General features: G+C 41.7%; 1 protein-coding gene across 4 annotated transcripts in view; it reads left to right on the forward strand.

The window, feature by feature from the left end:
• Positions 1–17866, forward strand: part of ST3GAL6 (ST3 beta-galactoside alpha-2,3-sialyltransferase 6) — a 43062-nt gene that overhangs the window by 18126 nt on the left and 7070 nt on the right. For all 4 annotated transcript variants that reach the window (XM_082498464.1, XM_082498462.1, XM_082498465.1 and 1 more), the window contains exons 2-8: positions 884–983; positions 1781–1849; positions 3149–3226; positions 6764–6867; positions 8136–8199; positions 14829–14924; positions 17078–17264. In XM_082498464.1, coding sequence (XP_082354590.1) covers positions 895–983; positions 1781–1849; positions 3149–3226; positions 6764–6867; positions 8136–8199; positions 14829–14924; positions 17078–17264 — 687 coding nt within the window. In that variant the 5' untranslated portion in view covers positions 884–894. The remainder of the gene's footprint in view (positions 1–883; positions 984–1780; positions 1850–3148; positions 3227–6763; positions 6868–8135; positions 8200–14828; positions 14925–17077; positions 17265–17866) is intronic.

The following is a 17866-nucleotide window of genomic DNA, read 5'->3' on the forward strand; positions in this document are numbered from 1 at the left end:
TTAGACACAAGCAATGCAGAACTTGCTTTTCCCCCCAGCGTGTCTTGCCAGATACGTGAGCTTCTGATACTTCTCTGGTTTTCTTGTACTAGACTGTGCAATGAGGTGTAAACTCTGTTTAAGGAATGAACACTTTCTCTGCTATTGCTCTGAAACTTAGTAAGTTCCACAGATTGGGTCCTAACTTCTCTTCCTTGCTTTGCAATGTGTGAAAATAGCATTTTCTGTCACTTGAGCAATGAAGTCTGGCCTGTGTCAGGAGCTGGAGACAGTGCAGGACATGAGGGCATTAGCAGACTGCTTCAGTGCAGCTATAAATGTCCAAAACCAGACTTTAAAAATGTCTAGTGATCCTAAAAAAGCCATTAGCAATTTGTGGCAGCTCATACCCTCTGCTGCTTCATTGGCATCAATGTATCTGCCTCCTGCAAAGTGCTAATGCTTTTCAACTGTGTAATTATGGAAATTGATAGTGGGTGGTGCAAGAAAGAGAAGTGCAGGTACCTGTAAAGGCCAGCTTCTGACCCAAGAGGCTGGTTTCTCTGGGCTGCCAGTGGGCAGAAAGGAGGTCCTACTCTGACATGCTCCTGGGAGACCCCGTCTTCCTTCCGTGTCTTCAGAGAGAACCTAAAAATGAGCCTCTGTCAATGCTTCTGTGTTACTGTGCAGAGTATGCGCATGTGGTAGGTGCAGAACAGTGTTCAGCTCCTGTCACTGGGACTTCGTGTGACAAATCAAACTGGAGTGATCCCCTGTCAAATTGGTGGTGGTGGAGAAAAGCTGTAATAATGATGATTTCCTTCTGCAGGTTTCAAGACGCTTTATAAAAGTTAACAGCATAACATGGATTTAAATTTCTTGTTTTGTTTTTCTTACGTTTCAGGTCTACCAGTCATGAAACGAATTCTTCTGTTTTTTATACTGGCGGCTGCTGTTATGTATGGTATACTGCATGGAAATCTATGGAGAAATAACCTCTACTGGTATGGTGATGCTTTGATTGCTCGTAGTGCAGACGCCCTGAGAGATGTGGCCGCGAGTTGCTTTATCACTGTTCAGCTGTTTACTAGTAATCAGCAGAAGTGATTACTACTCTGTGTGGTTTTGTGGCTGTGTTTTTTTGTTGGTGTTTTTTTTTTTTTGTTTGTTTGTTTTTGTACAGTGAGGGAATGACTGATTGTTCTGTCCTGTCACCCCTTCTCTCGTGTCACTCTTAAACCTATTAGTTGATTTGAGCTTCATTGTGTGGAAAGGTCAGGGACCTTAGAGATAGGGAGCCCCTCTGAGTTTCGTGAAATAGACGTTCAGGTGCAGAGAGGTATCTTATTTGTGTGCCATGTGTCCGTATTTCCCCCCACCCCACGTGTGTTTAGTATTACTTGTTCCTTTAGAGGTCTGATAAATGATGTGGGAGAGACCTGCTCCACACAGGGGAATAACTGCAAGTGTAGTGGGCACCTTTCGAAAAGCTGAAACTTGTGGAGTCCCAGTGACAACTTTGTGAGAAGTGAGCCTTTGCTATCTCTAGGCTGCATGGGACAGGTGGCTTGGGACCTAAAATTCAGGTTGCTTATTGAAAAAGTTGAGTTTCCATTGGCCTTTGTACAGCTGTAACCAGGACTGACCAGTGTGTTTGTGTTATGAAGATAATAGTGATAGCTTTTAAAAACAATGATTGATGCACCTCTATTTGTCTTGTTTATAGCATACAGTTCATATGATTCTGTTGTGGTTTCTGTTTATAGCAAACCGCAGTGTTGTGACATTTCCCTTTTTGCAGGATTAGCTTTTATGGACAGACTTCCTCTGTGAGGGCTCCTCCTTCCTATGAGACTAGTGGAGTTACCCAGTAAGTTCAGCAGTTGAGTCTTTTTGTCATGGGATTTTTCTTGTTTGGTTGGTTGGATTTTGGGCAGGTGGGAGGGATTGAGACTAAAATCCATAGCCTCTGTCTGTATGCTCCCTGTTCAATTGGTTATTGTACAGCTGTGTCCGTTGGCTGTTTCTGTTATGAACACAATTGTAACATGTCTGGCAGAGAGGAATTTGTCCATGTCATGTTTTCAGTGTTTGTTTAATATTTGTGGCCACTTACAGTGACTGTCTGTAACAAGCACTGAATTGTTGGAAGGACATTTGTTTACAACTTCCAAATGTCTACAAATCTGAGTTATACCTGAATGAAATTAGCAGAGCTACGAGGGCAACTGTTGTGCTTAAAACTTAATAAATCAGAGGTGTGGTTCACTTGTGATGCGCAAGTGCATGTATAAGCAGATCTTGTGCTAGTAAATTCCTGGAATTAAGTTTGTGGGACTAACGAGCGCCTACGCTAAAACTTAAAAGCAGGTCTCTGCTCTTTCTGAAGCTGCCCTGCAAAATGCTGTCTGTAAGGCTGATGCTGGAAAGCAACAAGCTGGCCAGCTGATACATTTCACAGGGCACTTTCTCAGTGTCAGTATTCACATGACAACTTGGGGTTACCGAAAGCAATTAACCTTAATGGTCCGTTTGGCTTGTGGTTCTAATGTGGTGGTTTCATCCTTCTGTTCTTAATGCAGCCCAGATGCACACATTGCTCACACTGAACTTTACCCTCCCTTCTGGGCTTCGTATTTGTTATTAATTAGGCTAAATCGCCAAGGTGGGAATGTGCTTAGAAGTGTAAGTCTCAGCCTTATTATGAGAGGAATGACTTATCCTCAAAGAACTTCATTTTCCTTGAAGTACCCTATGTGGTGCTGTCTCTTCCCGTCTCCAAAGAATACTCCCCTTTCCTCTCAGAGCAACACCGGTGATGCTATCTGGTATGGCTGACGGGGTGATTCAGCCCAGGCGTCCTGCTTCTCTGCAGGTGGGCCTGAGATCTCACCTCTGGTTGTGGCTGCTTTGGTAGTTGCTGAGCAAGGGCGGTTGCAGACCCCTTGGAGCAGCACTGTGAGATAAAAGCCTTTACTAGTAAAAAGTAATTGTACCGCAATGAGAAAGATCCACCTGTATAATGCAGACAGAGGCAATCGTGAAAACTTGCTGTGGTTTTAACACAGTAGTCAGCTTTTACTGATTTAGCTTGTCCAAGCTTCCCTACCTTGTTGTTGCTGCTGCCTGTTCCTGCTCTTGCTATTTCTTTGAAATCCTTCTTTTTCAGGCTGCCACCTACGGCTGTGGAGAGAAGGAACGCTCTGGACACTTGTCTCCTGAAACCAGCATTTGAATCTTTACTGGGGTGAGTCTTCTGTAGGAAGTTGGGGTGGGGAGAAGGCAAGGCTGTGCTGACTGAGGTAGAAGTGGGCTATTTACATATTCTGGACTACTTCGCATTTTCACCTCGAAGTACAGCTTTTGGGCTTGGGTTCGTTGCCGCTTTTCCTGGTTGCAGCAACACAAATTGTTTAGCTTGCCACTCGTCAGCATCTGAGCAATACCACCAACTAGCTCAACATGGTGGTGTATGTACTGAGTAAATATATACTTCCTCTTGAGGTATTGTAGCTAGTAGTGTGTCATGGTTTAACCCCAGCCGGCAACTAAGCACAACACAGCCTCTCACTCGCTCACCCCTGGTGAGATGGGGGAGAGAATCAGAAAGGTAAAAGTGAGAAAACTCGTGGGTTGAGATAAAGGCGGTTTAATAGGTAAAGCAAAAGCTGCACACACAAGTAAAACGAAACCAAGGAATTCATTCACTACTTCCCGTGGGCAGGCAGGCGTTCATCCATCTCCAGGAAAGCAGGGCTCCATCACACGTAACGGTTACTTGGGAAGACAAATGCCATAACTCTGAACATCTGCCCCTTACTCCTCCTTCCCCCAGCTTTATATGCTGGCGCGACGTCACATGGTATGGAATAGCCCTTTGGTCAGTTGGGGCCAGCTGTCCCAGCTGTGTCTTCTCCCAACTCCTTGCACACCCCCAGTCTACTCACTGGTGGGGTGGGGTGAGGAGCAGAAGAGGCTTTGACTCTGTGTTAGTAGAGTCAAGTTACTGCGGAGTTACTGCTCAGCAATAACTGAAACGTCTCTGTATTATCAACACTGTTTCCGGCACAAATCCAAAACATAGCCCCATACATACTAGCTATTGTGAAGAAAATTAACTCTACCCCAGCAAGAACCAGCACACAGTGAAACAATTTTAATGACTGAAATACAATCCTTATTTTTTTTTTTTTCCCCCATGCTTTTCCTGTAAAAGAAGCCTTCATGTCCAAGACTGAAACTCAGTCATTCTGCTATTAAGGACCCGGACTTATTAAGATTTTTTTGGTAGCTAAGTATTTCTGTAGCAGCCAGGGACCAGAGAAGTTTTGAAAATATCTTCATTTTATTTGGAGAGAGGAGTATGAAATGTGCAAAAATTCATTCAGTCTTTATCGATATAACACTCTTCCCCTTCAATGGAATTTTAATGGAATTTAATTTTAATAAAATCTGGGCTTATTCATGGTTTTGTTCCTCTGATAGTATTGTTGAATTGTGTGTAGGTGTCCTCCACTTTAAAGTACTCATAGGAAGCTTCCTTTGTAAAGAAGCAGTCAGATGAAAAAAGAAAGAGCTTCAGCTCAAAACCAAGAAGGTGTTTGGTCACAAAAGTGCATCCAAGATGTTTGTGAGGAAACACTGGGAGTTTTTGTTACTGGAAACACCAGTCTTAAATGAGAGATCAAGGAAGTGTTACAGGAGCAGAAGCAGACAGGCTATATTGTTGGCTTTGAGCAAACATTGATTATGGCCCTGAGAAAGCTTGGGAAGATGTTTAGACCAAGTCTTGGCTGAAGCAGTCTTAAAGCTCTAAGCAAAGACACCGTTCCTTCTTTTTTTTTTTTTGAGAGGGGTCCTTTTTGTGTACAAGAAAACATGGCTTTAATTCAGTGCTGTTATTATTTTGAAGAACATGAAAGGATCTCAAGTTTGTCCTCCGTGAAGCTGTCCTTTGGTCTTTGAGTTTTGGTTAGCTGCCTGGCCTGCAGAGGTGGTCCCTTGCCCACAGAGTGTGCTTCGGTTGCCTCTGTGTCAGGCGCAGCAGGATAGCTCTGGTGCTGAGCAAAGGGGCAGGAGCGGACTGAGGGATGCGCAGTGAGAAGAAGGTAGGTGCGGAGCTAGAACGCAGGCTCTTGCGTGTTTCCATAGCTCCTTTACAGAGATAGTATGGGTGAGCTGAAGATCTGGTCTGTGCACTTCGGTAATCGCCTGGGGAGGCTGAAAGGATTTCTAACCTGGCAGAATTATTTATTGGAAAGGAACCAGAGCTAGAAGAGCTAGAATTAAGAATCTCTTTGCAGTAGGTAAATTATTTATTATGTCTAAGCTTACCAGCTGCTTCTGAACAGCAAGGCAAGTTATTAAATTTAATATGTATGTTTTGTGCAGTGTCTCAAATTAGCTGGTCTTGCTCAGTTAACCTATGGCCCAGTTCTTGGTGTGTGGCTGTGGTGTTTTGTTGTTGTTTTCTTTTTTTTTCTTTTTCTTTTTACTGTTAGTATCTTCTGAATAAGCAGAGGTTAGAGTGAGATACTTGATTTGTGAAACTGAGAGGGAGGGTTTTTTGAACGGCTATTGATATTCTTAATGGAGAAACGAGTCGTGTGCTGGCTGTGGGTATTTATGATCAACATTAGGCTTTCTCACTGTGACTGTATACTTCTGCGTTAACGTTTTAGTATAAAACCTAATATGCAGAATTGCTACAAAGTCAACCAGTTCAGTGAGTGGGTGTTGACTTAATTCCAAGGTGAAGCCAAGGGCATGGTAGCACATGACAGGATTGGGTCTATTGTTCGCTCATTTGGCTTGACTTGGCAGATTTGGTAATAAGAGTCCCTCCCCTGCTGTGAGACAACCCTTGTCTGTGGTTACTGTCTTTTGAAGAAGTGACCCATTCTTTCTATCTTGACACTTAGAAGGTGTGACTCCCTCATGTTCTAGTTTGCAGGAGGAATGTGCTTTTGAGGCTAACTTCCTTGTGATCCCCCTGTTCCACACTTCTCATCGCAGGGCGGCCCTGACACATGTGCACTGGGCTCCTTTTGGATGTCTGACTTCTGGCTAAACCAGAAGATGCGCTGCAGGAGCACCCATGATGTGCTGCCGCTCCCAAGGGGTGTTCAGTCTGTGGGACCCTACTAGATTTAGTCCAGAGTAAAAAAAACCCCGGGTAGTGTAATGTGAACGTGAGAACTTCATACTTTTTTTGCTGTATGGATATACCCTTGTTGCCCCAAACTACTTACTAATGTCAACACAGCTATAAAGTGCCACTTGTTTGGAATGGGAGCGCGTCTCAAATAAGCTGGTATCTTCAGGACATGGTATTTTCAAGTTAAAACACCTTGTTTCAAATTCCATTTTTATTTATTAAATTGCCACGTATAATAATAACAACTCTTAATTTTCCTTGCAGCCTCTGTTACGTACTTTTCAAGCCTGAAGTTATTAATTGTCTATCTGGGTTACATATTCTTAAATACGCTGTCTGATTGTGTAAGCTTTCAGTCATGTGATTTTAATGACTCTATATAACTTATACTAGCAGAGAAATCATTTTATCTCGCTCTCTGCCTATATTTTCCATTATAAAATCTTCCCCTTCTCTGTCACCTGCTTGCTTTCTCTCTCTTCATGAGTTTTCTTCTTTTAAAAATTGTTAATACTTGAAGTAGGATAAAGAAAGCTTTTTTTTTTTTTAAAAAGCAATTGCATGAACTATTGGCTTATTCAAAGATATGCAGATTTTTTGAAACTTCTTACTTTTTCTCTTCATTAGTGTTGACAAAATATACCCGTTCCTGTGTGCTAATGATTTTATCAGAGTGGCGGAATTCCACGGGAGCGATAAGTTTGAACTACCTTATGGAATAAAGAGAGCAGGTTTGTGCTCCCCATGTACCTTGTTTTTAAACAGAAATACCTAAATATTGTGTAAAGCCACCTGAATCTCTGGCCCAGGTCTTTCTTATTCACTGATGCCAATCCTTTTGGGGGTATCTAGCAGTGACTTAATGGTTTTATTTAGTCCCTCTGACCTGGCACCTTCCTGTTTTTAACAAACAAAACCCCGTGTTGGGGTTACCCCGCTTAGCAGAGAAGCTCCAAAAGGGTGGGACCGAGGAAGAGTAGAGCTTATTCAGCTTCCTTTCATTTGTATGTGGGCTGGAGAGCTGAAGATATTTAGCTAGTACTTTTCTAGGTGAAATATTAGCTGGGTCAGTGTGATGGGTTTCGATCAACACACCTAAGCCAATCAGGATCCAGAGTCCTACCGAGGCAGAAGTCCCCACGTTGGGGCAGTTACATCAGCAAAATTTTCCTTCTAGTGCTCGTGCCTGCTGCCCACATTGGGCAGGGCAGAGCAGACAGGGCCAGGCACCCTAAGGGTCTTCAGCGCCCTTTCGGAAAGGGTTATAAAATCTTAAGTCTGTTTTTAAGACTGAACAGTGCATCTTCCTATCACCCCGCGGATCTGGGCTTTAGACTCTCTGTCCTCTGTCAGTGTAACAAGGATGGTGATTTTTCCCGTATCTCCGGGGTTGCGGTGAGGAAAAGTATGTTTGGGGATGAGTTGAGGCCCCCTCTCAGTTAGAGGCACATGGGGTGTCCAGCAGGCGCCTGCCCACCCAGGGAGGGCTGGGAAGGTGCCTCTGCCCATCTTTGCCAGCGAGCACAGGCTGGTTTGGTGTCTTGTCCCAAGATGAGTAATGCCGTTACCGTCCCTGGCTGTGTGGCCCTTCCTCTTGGGTCAAGGCTGCTTCTGTTTCAGCTGAAGGTGGGGAGGAGAAAAAACAAAGTCAATTATGATGCAGGTCTTGGAAACTCCTCTGATGCTTATTTACTGTAACTCTGTTGGTTGTTTTTCTTTTTTTTGTTTTTTAATACAAATCCCATGCTATTTTCCAATAGGGAAGTGTTTGGACAGGAAAAGCTTCCCAGCGAGGAGTTCTGATAAACCTGAATTTCTTTGGCATCATTGATTGACCTGTGGCCCTAAATTACAAGTGTTTTTATTTTGAGTTTTTTGTATGCACAGTTCATAGACACTGTTGTGTCTGAAAATTCTGTAGTCGGGGTGGCATGCTTATTTTTATATTGGAAAGCACTGAACATTTTCATTAATCATCATCTCTATATTTGCTTTCTAGAGCAATTTTTTCGTTTAGCCCTTTCAAGACTGCAGAACTGTGGACTTTCCAATGAAGATGACAGGTGAGATGGTTTATTTGCTACTGTTTCTGTTCATTGTATTTTTAATATTTAGTATTTATCTGAAAAGGAATGTCAGTGGCATTATCCTGAAATTGCCCAAGTTGGTCAAGATGCAGATCTGACCAACGCTGTCCAAGCAATCTCTATCTGATGCCAAGATTTAAATAAGTTTGATTTTAAACATAGGTAGCACCAGCATTCGAGAATAATTTTTCTGTGAGGGAGCTTAAGCTTACAGAATCCTTTTTATAAGCGTATTAGGAATTTGCTAGCTGAATGCAGTCCCATCTTCCTGTAGTCTCTTTTTATACTGGAGGAAAGTGAAACCGCCCCTTAAAAAATTGAATGTGACCTCCTCTTTCAAAGTCATTATTAGTGTAAGCTAGAGAATGTTTGAGATAAGCAGATGCAAACCAATGACTGTTTCTACACAAAATAAATCTTACACATATCCTGGTGCCGCTGTGTCCGCTGGCCCGCTGCACACACCGTTGTTCATGTGTATGCTCAGCTTCCTTTCCCGTGAACGCGGGAGGCAGAGGCAGCCAGGAAAGGCTGTTCCTGGCATTTCGGGAGTAACCAGGGTGTGGCACGGAGTGGAGCATGCCGTAGATAACTCGCTTCCCTTGCATTAGATCGTCCTGTTTAAAAATCTCTTGGTTAGAAGCCAATTTTGCTGGGATTTTTTGTTTGTTTTTGGAGGGCCTTTTTGTGTGTGTGTGTGTGTGTGTGTCTCTTGTTGGGGTTTGGTTGTTTTGTTTCATTTTTGGGTTTTTTTTTTTGGAGGTAGTAGAGTAGGGTTGGCAAGTATACTGAAGTCTTGTGTTTACCAAGTGATGCAAATGATTTCTTAGATTTGCAGTCTAGCAAACGGGCTGACAACCTGCCATACATCATGTTAACATGCAGGCCTCTTAATAGAGTTGAATGCAAATAATGCTGAGGTTGGCTGTACTTGGTTTTGTTTTTTTAATCAAGGAGATCAAACAGAATATTGTTGCTTCAAGCCAAATGCCAAGATCACATTTTAATTAAAGTGGGGTGGAATATGAGCAAAATAATTGGTGTTCAAGCCTAAGAATTATCTTGGTTTTAACAGCCAGTTTTTTCTTTTCACCTACTGTACTCCTTCTTTTCCCTGTGTTTAGTTTCTAGGGTGTTCAGGTCTATTCTGAAGGGGGGCACGGGGAAGGGACGACACCAAAAAAACCCCATTGTCTATCAGGAGTGTGGTAAATGGGGAAATTTATACAGAATTGGCTGACAAAGGCTAGTCTTTTGTCTAGAGTTTGAAGGATAATGCCAAATGTTGTATTACAAATTTCCTGAAATCACAAGTTCAGCACTATAGTCATTTTGGGTGTAAAGTAGAGACACTTGCAGTACAGCGTAGTACCTTTTAAATGGAAGCGTCTGTCCTATAGATCAAAAGTAAGGTAATTGGTATTCTTTGAATGTAGGTTTTTTTGAGATACAGGTATGTTTAGTGGTTCTGGGAAGTATGCTTCGTTTTAATAAAAGTAATATACTTCAGTACTGAAGCAGAACGAGAACTATTACTATTTAATAGGCAGTAGTATAAATAAATCAAATGTTCAATGACTTCATACAATGTATTCTTTCTAGATCCATCAGGTTTTGTGTATAGCACTGTTAGGGCACGAATCACTGTAGTGAGGAAGAGCTTTTATATATATATATATACATTAAACCGGAATACAGTGGCTTTTAAATGTGAAACACTTTGGGAATTAATCCTAACAACATTCTCCAGTAATATGACAACAGAATTATTAGGCAGTTCTGTATTGCTCCCACCTAATTCAGCCTTCTTGGCAGAATGCAAACCGAATTTCCCTATAAACTTTTCTTGAGGCAGAGTGGTGGAACCTGCTACGAAGTATTTTAACAAATATTAGGCTATATGAGCACCAAATCTCTGGTGGTCATATAGCTGTATTTGTGTGTGACTTAAGTAAAACTGTACATAGTGAGCTGCAAAGGATTTTTTTCCAAACAGTGCCGTTTTCCAAACTTAGGTGGAATTCTCACTGTGTAAAGGTCTAGCTCTCCAAAACTGTTTGGAAGTGAACAGTGTCACTGACTTCAGTGAGATAGACCATAGGAGAAGTGTTTTCCAGTCTAGGGGTGTATCAGTGTAACCTCTGAATACCCGCTCTGCCCGCTTCCTCGTAATTGCTCGCTGGGCATTCTGAGCACTCTAAGCTCAACAGCAGTAAATTCTTACAAATGCATTTACACAATCCTGGGTCAACAAAATGTGACCTCTGCATCCTCCTTTTTCCAAATAACCTCAAAGGAAATAATTTTCATTCCTCCACTGACTATGGGGGTGTGTGTTAAAGGAGTTGTGGTTTAGATCTTTTGCCTTTTCCAGAGAAACAGTATTTCAGTGGAATGTGGAGGATGCAAGCCTTCTGACCTTTGAATGCTACATTTCCATTTAACAATATTTTTCTTTTATAGACTAGGAAAACGTTTCTTTTAGCATTTCACCATATAAAAAACCAAATGTAAACTGATGCCTGGCCTTGAGATGAAGAGGCTCTTGTACACCACGTGAATAGGGCAATGGTTTGAGTGACTAAAGGGATTGCATTTATATGTTGGAGATCAGTTACCTGATTTACATCAGGATCCATTTATACGCTAAGAAGGTCTCTAACACCTAAATGCAATCCCTTAGCCACTCGAACCATTGCTATAGCAATTGTTATAGCTGAAGTCTTAATATTTTTCACTTTCATCAATATCATGCTGGTGGTTGTAAGCTGGACCTGCAGACACTTTCGTCTGTTATATTTCACTTGTAGCACACCTGATGTTGTTTAAGGACATCTGAATTTATTTTTCTTCTTGCCAATTTATTGACTTGGAGAAAGGGTGTTACCCTTTGGGGTGAGTGTTTGGGTTTTTTTAATATGAAAACATTATGAAAAAGAAGACTTTAAGAAGTGGGGTTGGTAAAATACCTGGGAGTAACAGTCTGCTGAAAATCAATGTGTTGATTTGTGCGATCTACAGTATGTACAAGTCAGTTTATTTAACTTAAGTATCTTCAAATACAGTCTAGCCTGGCTTACATATTCTTTATCTCCATGTCATATGTCAGTTTCCTATGATATTATGTTCTGTTTTTTTTACTCTAGCATAAACTCTCTGCTTATCCTTGTCAGTGGAATCTGTGCTACTGTGGACATAGACCTATGATTGTAACTGGAGACAATTGAATACTGGCGAGGGGCTGAGGGGATGAGACAATTCAGAAATAGCACGTTTGTGCCAGACTTCCTGTTTGAGTTGGCCTGCTCCGACTTCCTGAGCTTGACAAAGATTAAAAGCTGGTCTTTCTAATTCATTTGATTGTATTTATGATTCTGTTAGTGTACAATTCATCAAGAGTATTTGATCTGCTTGTTGACTTTATCCATTTAAAAAGTTCACATACCAATGTTAGATGCGTTATTGGGTATTTGAAGGCAGCTGGTAACTTTATTTTTGAGTATGCATGTTATTAAGGGCACTGGAGTTTGAAAGCCTAATCAAACTTCATTCTGTTTTCCATCCAAGTAGTATTAGTCAGCTCTTAACCATGAACAAGATCTGGTCTGCATCCGTCAGTAAGAGGGAAGAGAGTTCAGATTTGACTTGACAGCAGCTACCCAGCTTCTGTAGCTGCATCAACTGCACTTGCCCAGTTCTAAAGTCACATTTTATTTTACCCTTCCTGCCCTGAGTGCACCCTGCTACATCAAAACTACACAGTGCAAAGAGGAGAAATCAAAGAGCTCTTCAGTTTTATACCAGAGTGGAAGGCGTTATTTCAATAGCTAGGGATTGACATGGCAAAGAAGCTTCTTTAATTGTAGCCTCTGCCCAAAAATTGGAAGGGGTGTAATAAGGATTCACTTAAAATTCATCTACAAGGGACAGAACAAGCAGTGCCTCCTCAAAGTAACTTTTTGGCTGTTTATCATGGTCAGAATAATACAAATAACTTGTAATGGAGTTGACATAGTTTTTGTGAATTCACAGCAAGTAGTCAGAGAGTATAAAAGAAAATATTCAGCAAGATTAGGAGCATTTTTTCTGGCTTTTTATTGAGACCTAAAGATGAGTTCATACGTGGTGTATCAGTCACTGCCAAACCAGGGTGTCCACCAAGCGTTGGGGATGGATGCTCTAGCCAGAAGGTACCACCAGGAGTTGGAGTATGAGTAGCAGTTTGATTTGCATTGTGGTGATGAGGTTTGTATCTCGGTTACCCAGCTGCAGCCACGTAACTTCCGGTGATGCGGAATTCAGAGGTTTGAGATGATTGAAACTTTCAGCGATTTAGAGGCATGCTGTAAATGACAGGAAAACGTGATACAACCGTTCACTAATTCTGTGCTTCTTCCCTATCTCCCTCATTCCACCTCCATCACTTACTGATCGTGGTTTTTGCCCAGTTTTCCTTTTTCCTTACTGTTTCTTGTTGCTGTTGCTTCTCTGTAGCATAGGATCTTGCTTTGAGCTCTGATACAGCTGCAAGTAACAAAGTGTAATTCAGGAAAAGGGTAACTTCTGCTCCCTTCCTCCCACTGTAAAATTTGCAAGAGGCGTATGTGCATCAACCTGCTTTCTCAGGATATCTTAAAACTAGATTGAAAAACTAATTGGAAAATTAATGGGCTGAAGCAGTCCTGGCGTACAGAGGGAAGGGTTTTGTGGATGTAGAGGTAATAGGCATACTGAGGACAGGATGGTGTAACAGGTTTTCACCCCTCTGATTTCCGAGGTACTGAGTCACGTGACTTTGTGGCATTAGCTGGAAATAGTTTTATGAATGCTTGGCTTCTACTAAGCTACTTAGGAAGCACTAGAGAAAAGTGTGCCAGCTTTTTCCATGTCACCCCACCCTAAGAGCTGCATTTAGCAGTGCTACATACATACATATATATCTCTCTAAATTTTTCAAGTCGTTTCCCTCTGCAGATATGGCCCTAGAGCAGCAGGAGAGAAGGTGCCACCCCAGCATTTCTTTTGAAATACAGTGCTTTTTGCAGTTGGCACTTATTCTCATCTTACCTTTCTTGTAAGCTTCAGGTTTTCAGCATGGCTTTGGGGCTCAGTTTCTTTTCCCTAGCCCACATGCAGTACAGCATAATTGCGTTAATTCTGTAGGAAATATAGGGAGCTGCTTTGTACATTGAAATGTCAGTCAGTCTCCAGTGGAACAGGCTGTTTTCATTCAGCTCTCCTCAGCTGAAAAACCAGGTTGGAACATCTGAGGAGAAAGATGTTCATTAGTCTGCTTAAAGTGCCACACTGGCCATTTAATACAGATTATAGTATTCCTTGGCACACAGTCCTGGGGTCCTCTACAGTAAGAAATGGCATAGAGCATTTTTCTTATTTGAAGAACCCTGGGAGCAGGGTGTTGGGAGGTGACTCATCCTCGGTAAGCTGTGAACCTGTTTGTGTCCGAAGAAAATACCAACATTTTTATTTTGCCGTTGTTCCTGCTGCAGCCAAGTTGAACAGCTTTTGCTCTAAATAAAGAAGCATTTTTACACACACACAAAAAATTGTGCTTGTTCTGTAAGGAGGAGTTTGCAATCTTATACATTGGATATAAACCTTCCTTAAAGACGCAAAATTTCTCGTGTAAAGCACCAGCAAGCCTATCTGTGCACTTTTTTTTAAGCACAGCACACATTGTACTAGCATTGAAATAAGACAGTAAAGATTGAAAGACACATTTAGAAAACCTAGGATACCATTAGAATTTACTTCCATAAGTTTGTATTTGCATAATACCTTTAACCTTTTTTAGGTGCTTTTTAACTCTGAATATATTCTAAATTTGAATGGAGTTACTATTTTGTTTGGATGTAGCCTAAGAGCTGATTTGTAGCTCAGTGTTTTATAGACTTAATAATGCTGTCTAATTTAAATCTAGTCACATGAGAAAGTAACTTTTAATCAAGTATATCCTTCCTGTTACGTCATGACAGCATGCACTTCAGCGTGTGTTTAGACAGCACTTTCTAAGTAGAGGGAGAAAAATCAACATGATTATATTCATTTGAAGAGCCATCACGTGTGTCATTGGGCTGAGGTTTTTTACATGTACAGCTCAGAGGCCTGTAAGATAAACTGAACCTAAATCTTGCTGCTTTAGCTTATGTTGGAGATCTCCTAGAGTTGTTGAGAAGCACCTTAATTTGAGTTAGTTTTTCCAGACGTACTCTATCCTGGTTGGTATTACCCCCAGAGTGGGACAAGTTTGAAGCATTGTGGAAGATAATTTATCTAATGGCATCCATAGCATCAAGCGGTTAGATGATCTTAAACAGCAAACCCCTAGAAAAAGGACATGTAAAAACAGTTTTACATGAGAGAAGCCATTTCCTGACTTTGGCAGTCCCTGAAATAATGCAGCTGCATTTTTAGAAAGCAGCCTTAGCGTGTGATACAGGATTGAGACCCCTCTGTAGGGGCCAAGGCGTGTAAAAGATACAGGACTTCAGTTACTAAATAAGCCAGCTAAATGCTAGTATATCATTAATAACAATATGAAGCAAGGGATGTTTTGCATATTAAAGGTTCTCTTTGTTCTGCAGCATTGCCTGTCGAAGGTGTGTTGTGGTCGGTAATGGAGGAGTACTTCGAAATAAGACATTAGGGGAGAAGATTGACTCATATGATGTGATAATAAGGTAAATGGTGTCTCCTTTTCATTTTGTGTACATGCAAAGAATTAACAAACTTTTTCTGTCAGCTAGTAGCTTTGGAGTTCAGTTATTATACAAATGAAAATGTATAAAACTTCCTGTTTTACTTATTCTGTCACAGCCTTCATTTAAAAAAAAAAAAAGAGGGAAAAAAATGGATCGGTGTTTTATTACACAGCCTGGTTGATACAGGGGAGGAAGAATCACTGGTTGGTCAGTCTGCCCCCTGTACAGATACACGGGTGCAAGATGCTGCCATCGGGGATGGGTTCAAGCATGATACAGCCCGGAGCCCTGCATGTGCCCCTCGCTGTGGGTCAGCATCCCGGGCAGCTCTGCCTCTTCCCTTCCACCCCACACCTCTCTTATGCCTGTGCTGGCGTATGCGTTGCTTGGAGTGGATTAAACGTAATGTTTGCTGGGAAATCTATCTCGAGGCATGTGTCAACTGGAGGATGATGTTGATGTCTGCCCTGTTTTCTCAAGCATGTTAGTTCATATTGGAAGTTTGAGATGCCTCGACCTACCAGAGGATGCTGGGATCTGAAGAAGAGGCGTCTGGACTAGGGAAACTGGGGAAGTGCTCAGAGAGGAATAGGCAAGGAGGGAGCTGGGGGGGAAGCTCAAATGCCAAGCAAACTGAAAATGGACTATTTGGCTAATTACAAAAGAATTTTCTGCAATTAAGAAAAAGATAAATCAGTTTCTCCATTGCAGGAACTGAGAGGGTAACTGATTAAACAGCCCTTCTGCCTGGAGATACCCTGTCAGATCATATGCTTGAACCTGAGCTGCCATTTCAGTTTGTCTGCTTCAACACTGTGTTGAACATTGAACAAAGTCTCAGTTTTGTTAATTTGCCATCAGTCCTGATGCTCATTGTAGTAATAGTGTTTCAGTCTTCAGGCACTACTAGAAAAAGTTGTATACCAATCCTGGAGTTTGACACGCATTTGAAAACATACTGATAAGCTAGAAGTGAATACATGCAATGCTTCAGTTGTAGCTCCTCTTATAAACTTAAACCTATAGAAAGTGAAGCACATAATAACCCTGTTCTTAGGAAAATTTACTTGCCTGACACCTTTGTGCTTTACAAACAAAAAAAACAACCCCACCTTGCACTTATTTTCACTGTAGTATAATGATGCAGGGAAGCTCTGTGGATTATTCTTAAGCTATTTCAAGTATTTGGGCTCCTTGTAGATCTACCTATTCTTCTTAAAATGAAGATCTTTATGTAGAGTGGTGTCACACATTTAAAAACAGCTCTAAATTCAAAATTTTCAGAAATACAGTACACATTTGTTTACTGTGAATGAACAAAGAAGTGGTGTTTGCATTCTGTATTTAATGACAACTTCTGATAAAACTTTGAAATATTTCCTTGTCTGCGTACCTTGTTTTACAAACGTTTGCTCCAAAGCAGTGTGCCTCGTATTCTGAGCAGTCAGTTCTCCAAGGAACATATAATACACCCACCAAGCAAAAACTGCAAGACGGAGACTTAAACACAGCTCTTCTAACACGTGAGAGCAGAGGGAGCTGACCACCTGCTCACTGCTTATTAATCTGTTATATCCCAAAGCAGTGGCAGCTGTGCAAGTAATAGTTAAAAAAAAAAACAAAACACAACACCCCAAACCCCTCTAACAAACAAAAAAAGCAAACGTAAAGATGTATCAGCATCAGGTACTCAGTCATAATCCCTGTATGCTGTAGACAGTGAAGAGTATTAAAACATTCTTGAATTGCCTCCTGTATGACTTGGATCATCTAGTAGCATGAATGGAGCAATGGGTAATCGTCCAAGCCAGATATTCTCTTTGGTCTTCTCCAGTTTCTGCGTTTGAGCCAAATCAGGCGGCCTTCTGCTCAAATGACACACAATAAGCAATCGTGCAACTGTATTCTAAACCACCTTGGCCAAGATCCCATATGTGCTTGATCCCTCTGAGTTAGAGGGGTGACTGCACCTGATAATTGCTCATCTACCATGTAACGTGATAAGTAAATGCTGGGCTGCCAAACCCTCCTGTACCTGGACACATTGTCTGCCCTGCAGACTAATGCATGTGCCAGCCACCGCACAGTGAGGATGCGGGTGGGGTAGTCATTGCTGTCTCTGTCCTCTGCAGAATGAATAATGGCCCTGTTATAGGGTACGAAGAGGATGTTGGGAGGAGGACAACTTTCCGCCTTTCTTACCCAGAATCCATCTTCTCAGATCCGATTCACTACGACCCTAATACGACTGTTGTTCTCATCGTCTTCAAACCACGTGACTTGAAGTGGCTTTGGGAGATACTAGGTGGTCAGAAAATAGTGAGTTTAATTATTTGTGTGCTTTGGCTCAGCTTGCCCCACATCTCTCATGCGAAATACCTGTTTTGCTTTTAACCTTAATCCTTCTTCCTAGCTGGGGGGACCACTGGATCTCCTAGTCAGTTTGCGTGATATTCCTTTCCCATAAATGCTTCTGTCTTCTTTCTGACACAGGTATTTGATCAGTTCCTCAGCCCAAAGAAGTTTTCCTCTTGGAAATACCTTTTTATCCTCTTCCTAGTACTGTTTCATATTCTGACGTGCACATTCCAGCCATTTCCCAGTTTATTTTATCATGCTCACTTGGTGGAATTGCAGAATAATGTTGGAAGGGACCTCCCTCTCGAGGTCTTAAGTCCAAAACCTTGTTGAAAGAAAACAGAGCAAAGTTCAAAGCCTTACCAGGTTCTCAGGGGATGGTCTGGGTAAGTTTTGAGTATTCCCAAGGATATTTCTACAACTTCTGTTTCAGTGCTGCAACACCCTCCCAGGAAAGAATTCCTCCTCATCCTTTCACTGTGCTCCTCTGAAGTAGTCTGATCCTGTTTTTTTTTGTAAACCCTTAGCAGATAGTTGAAGATGGGCTGAACAAACCCAGCGTC

Source organism: Vanellus vanellus, assembly GCF_965231255.1.
Source record: "Vanellus vanellus genome assembly, chromosome: 1".
In the NCBI taxonomy this organism is placed as follows: domain Eukaryota; kingdom Metazoa; phylum Chordata; class Aves; order Charadriiformes; family Charadriidae; genus Vanellus; species Vanellus vanellus.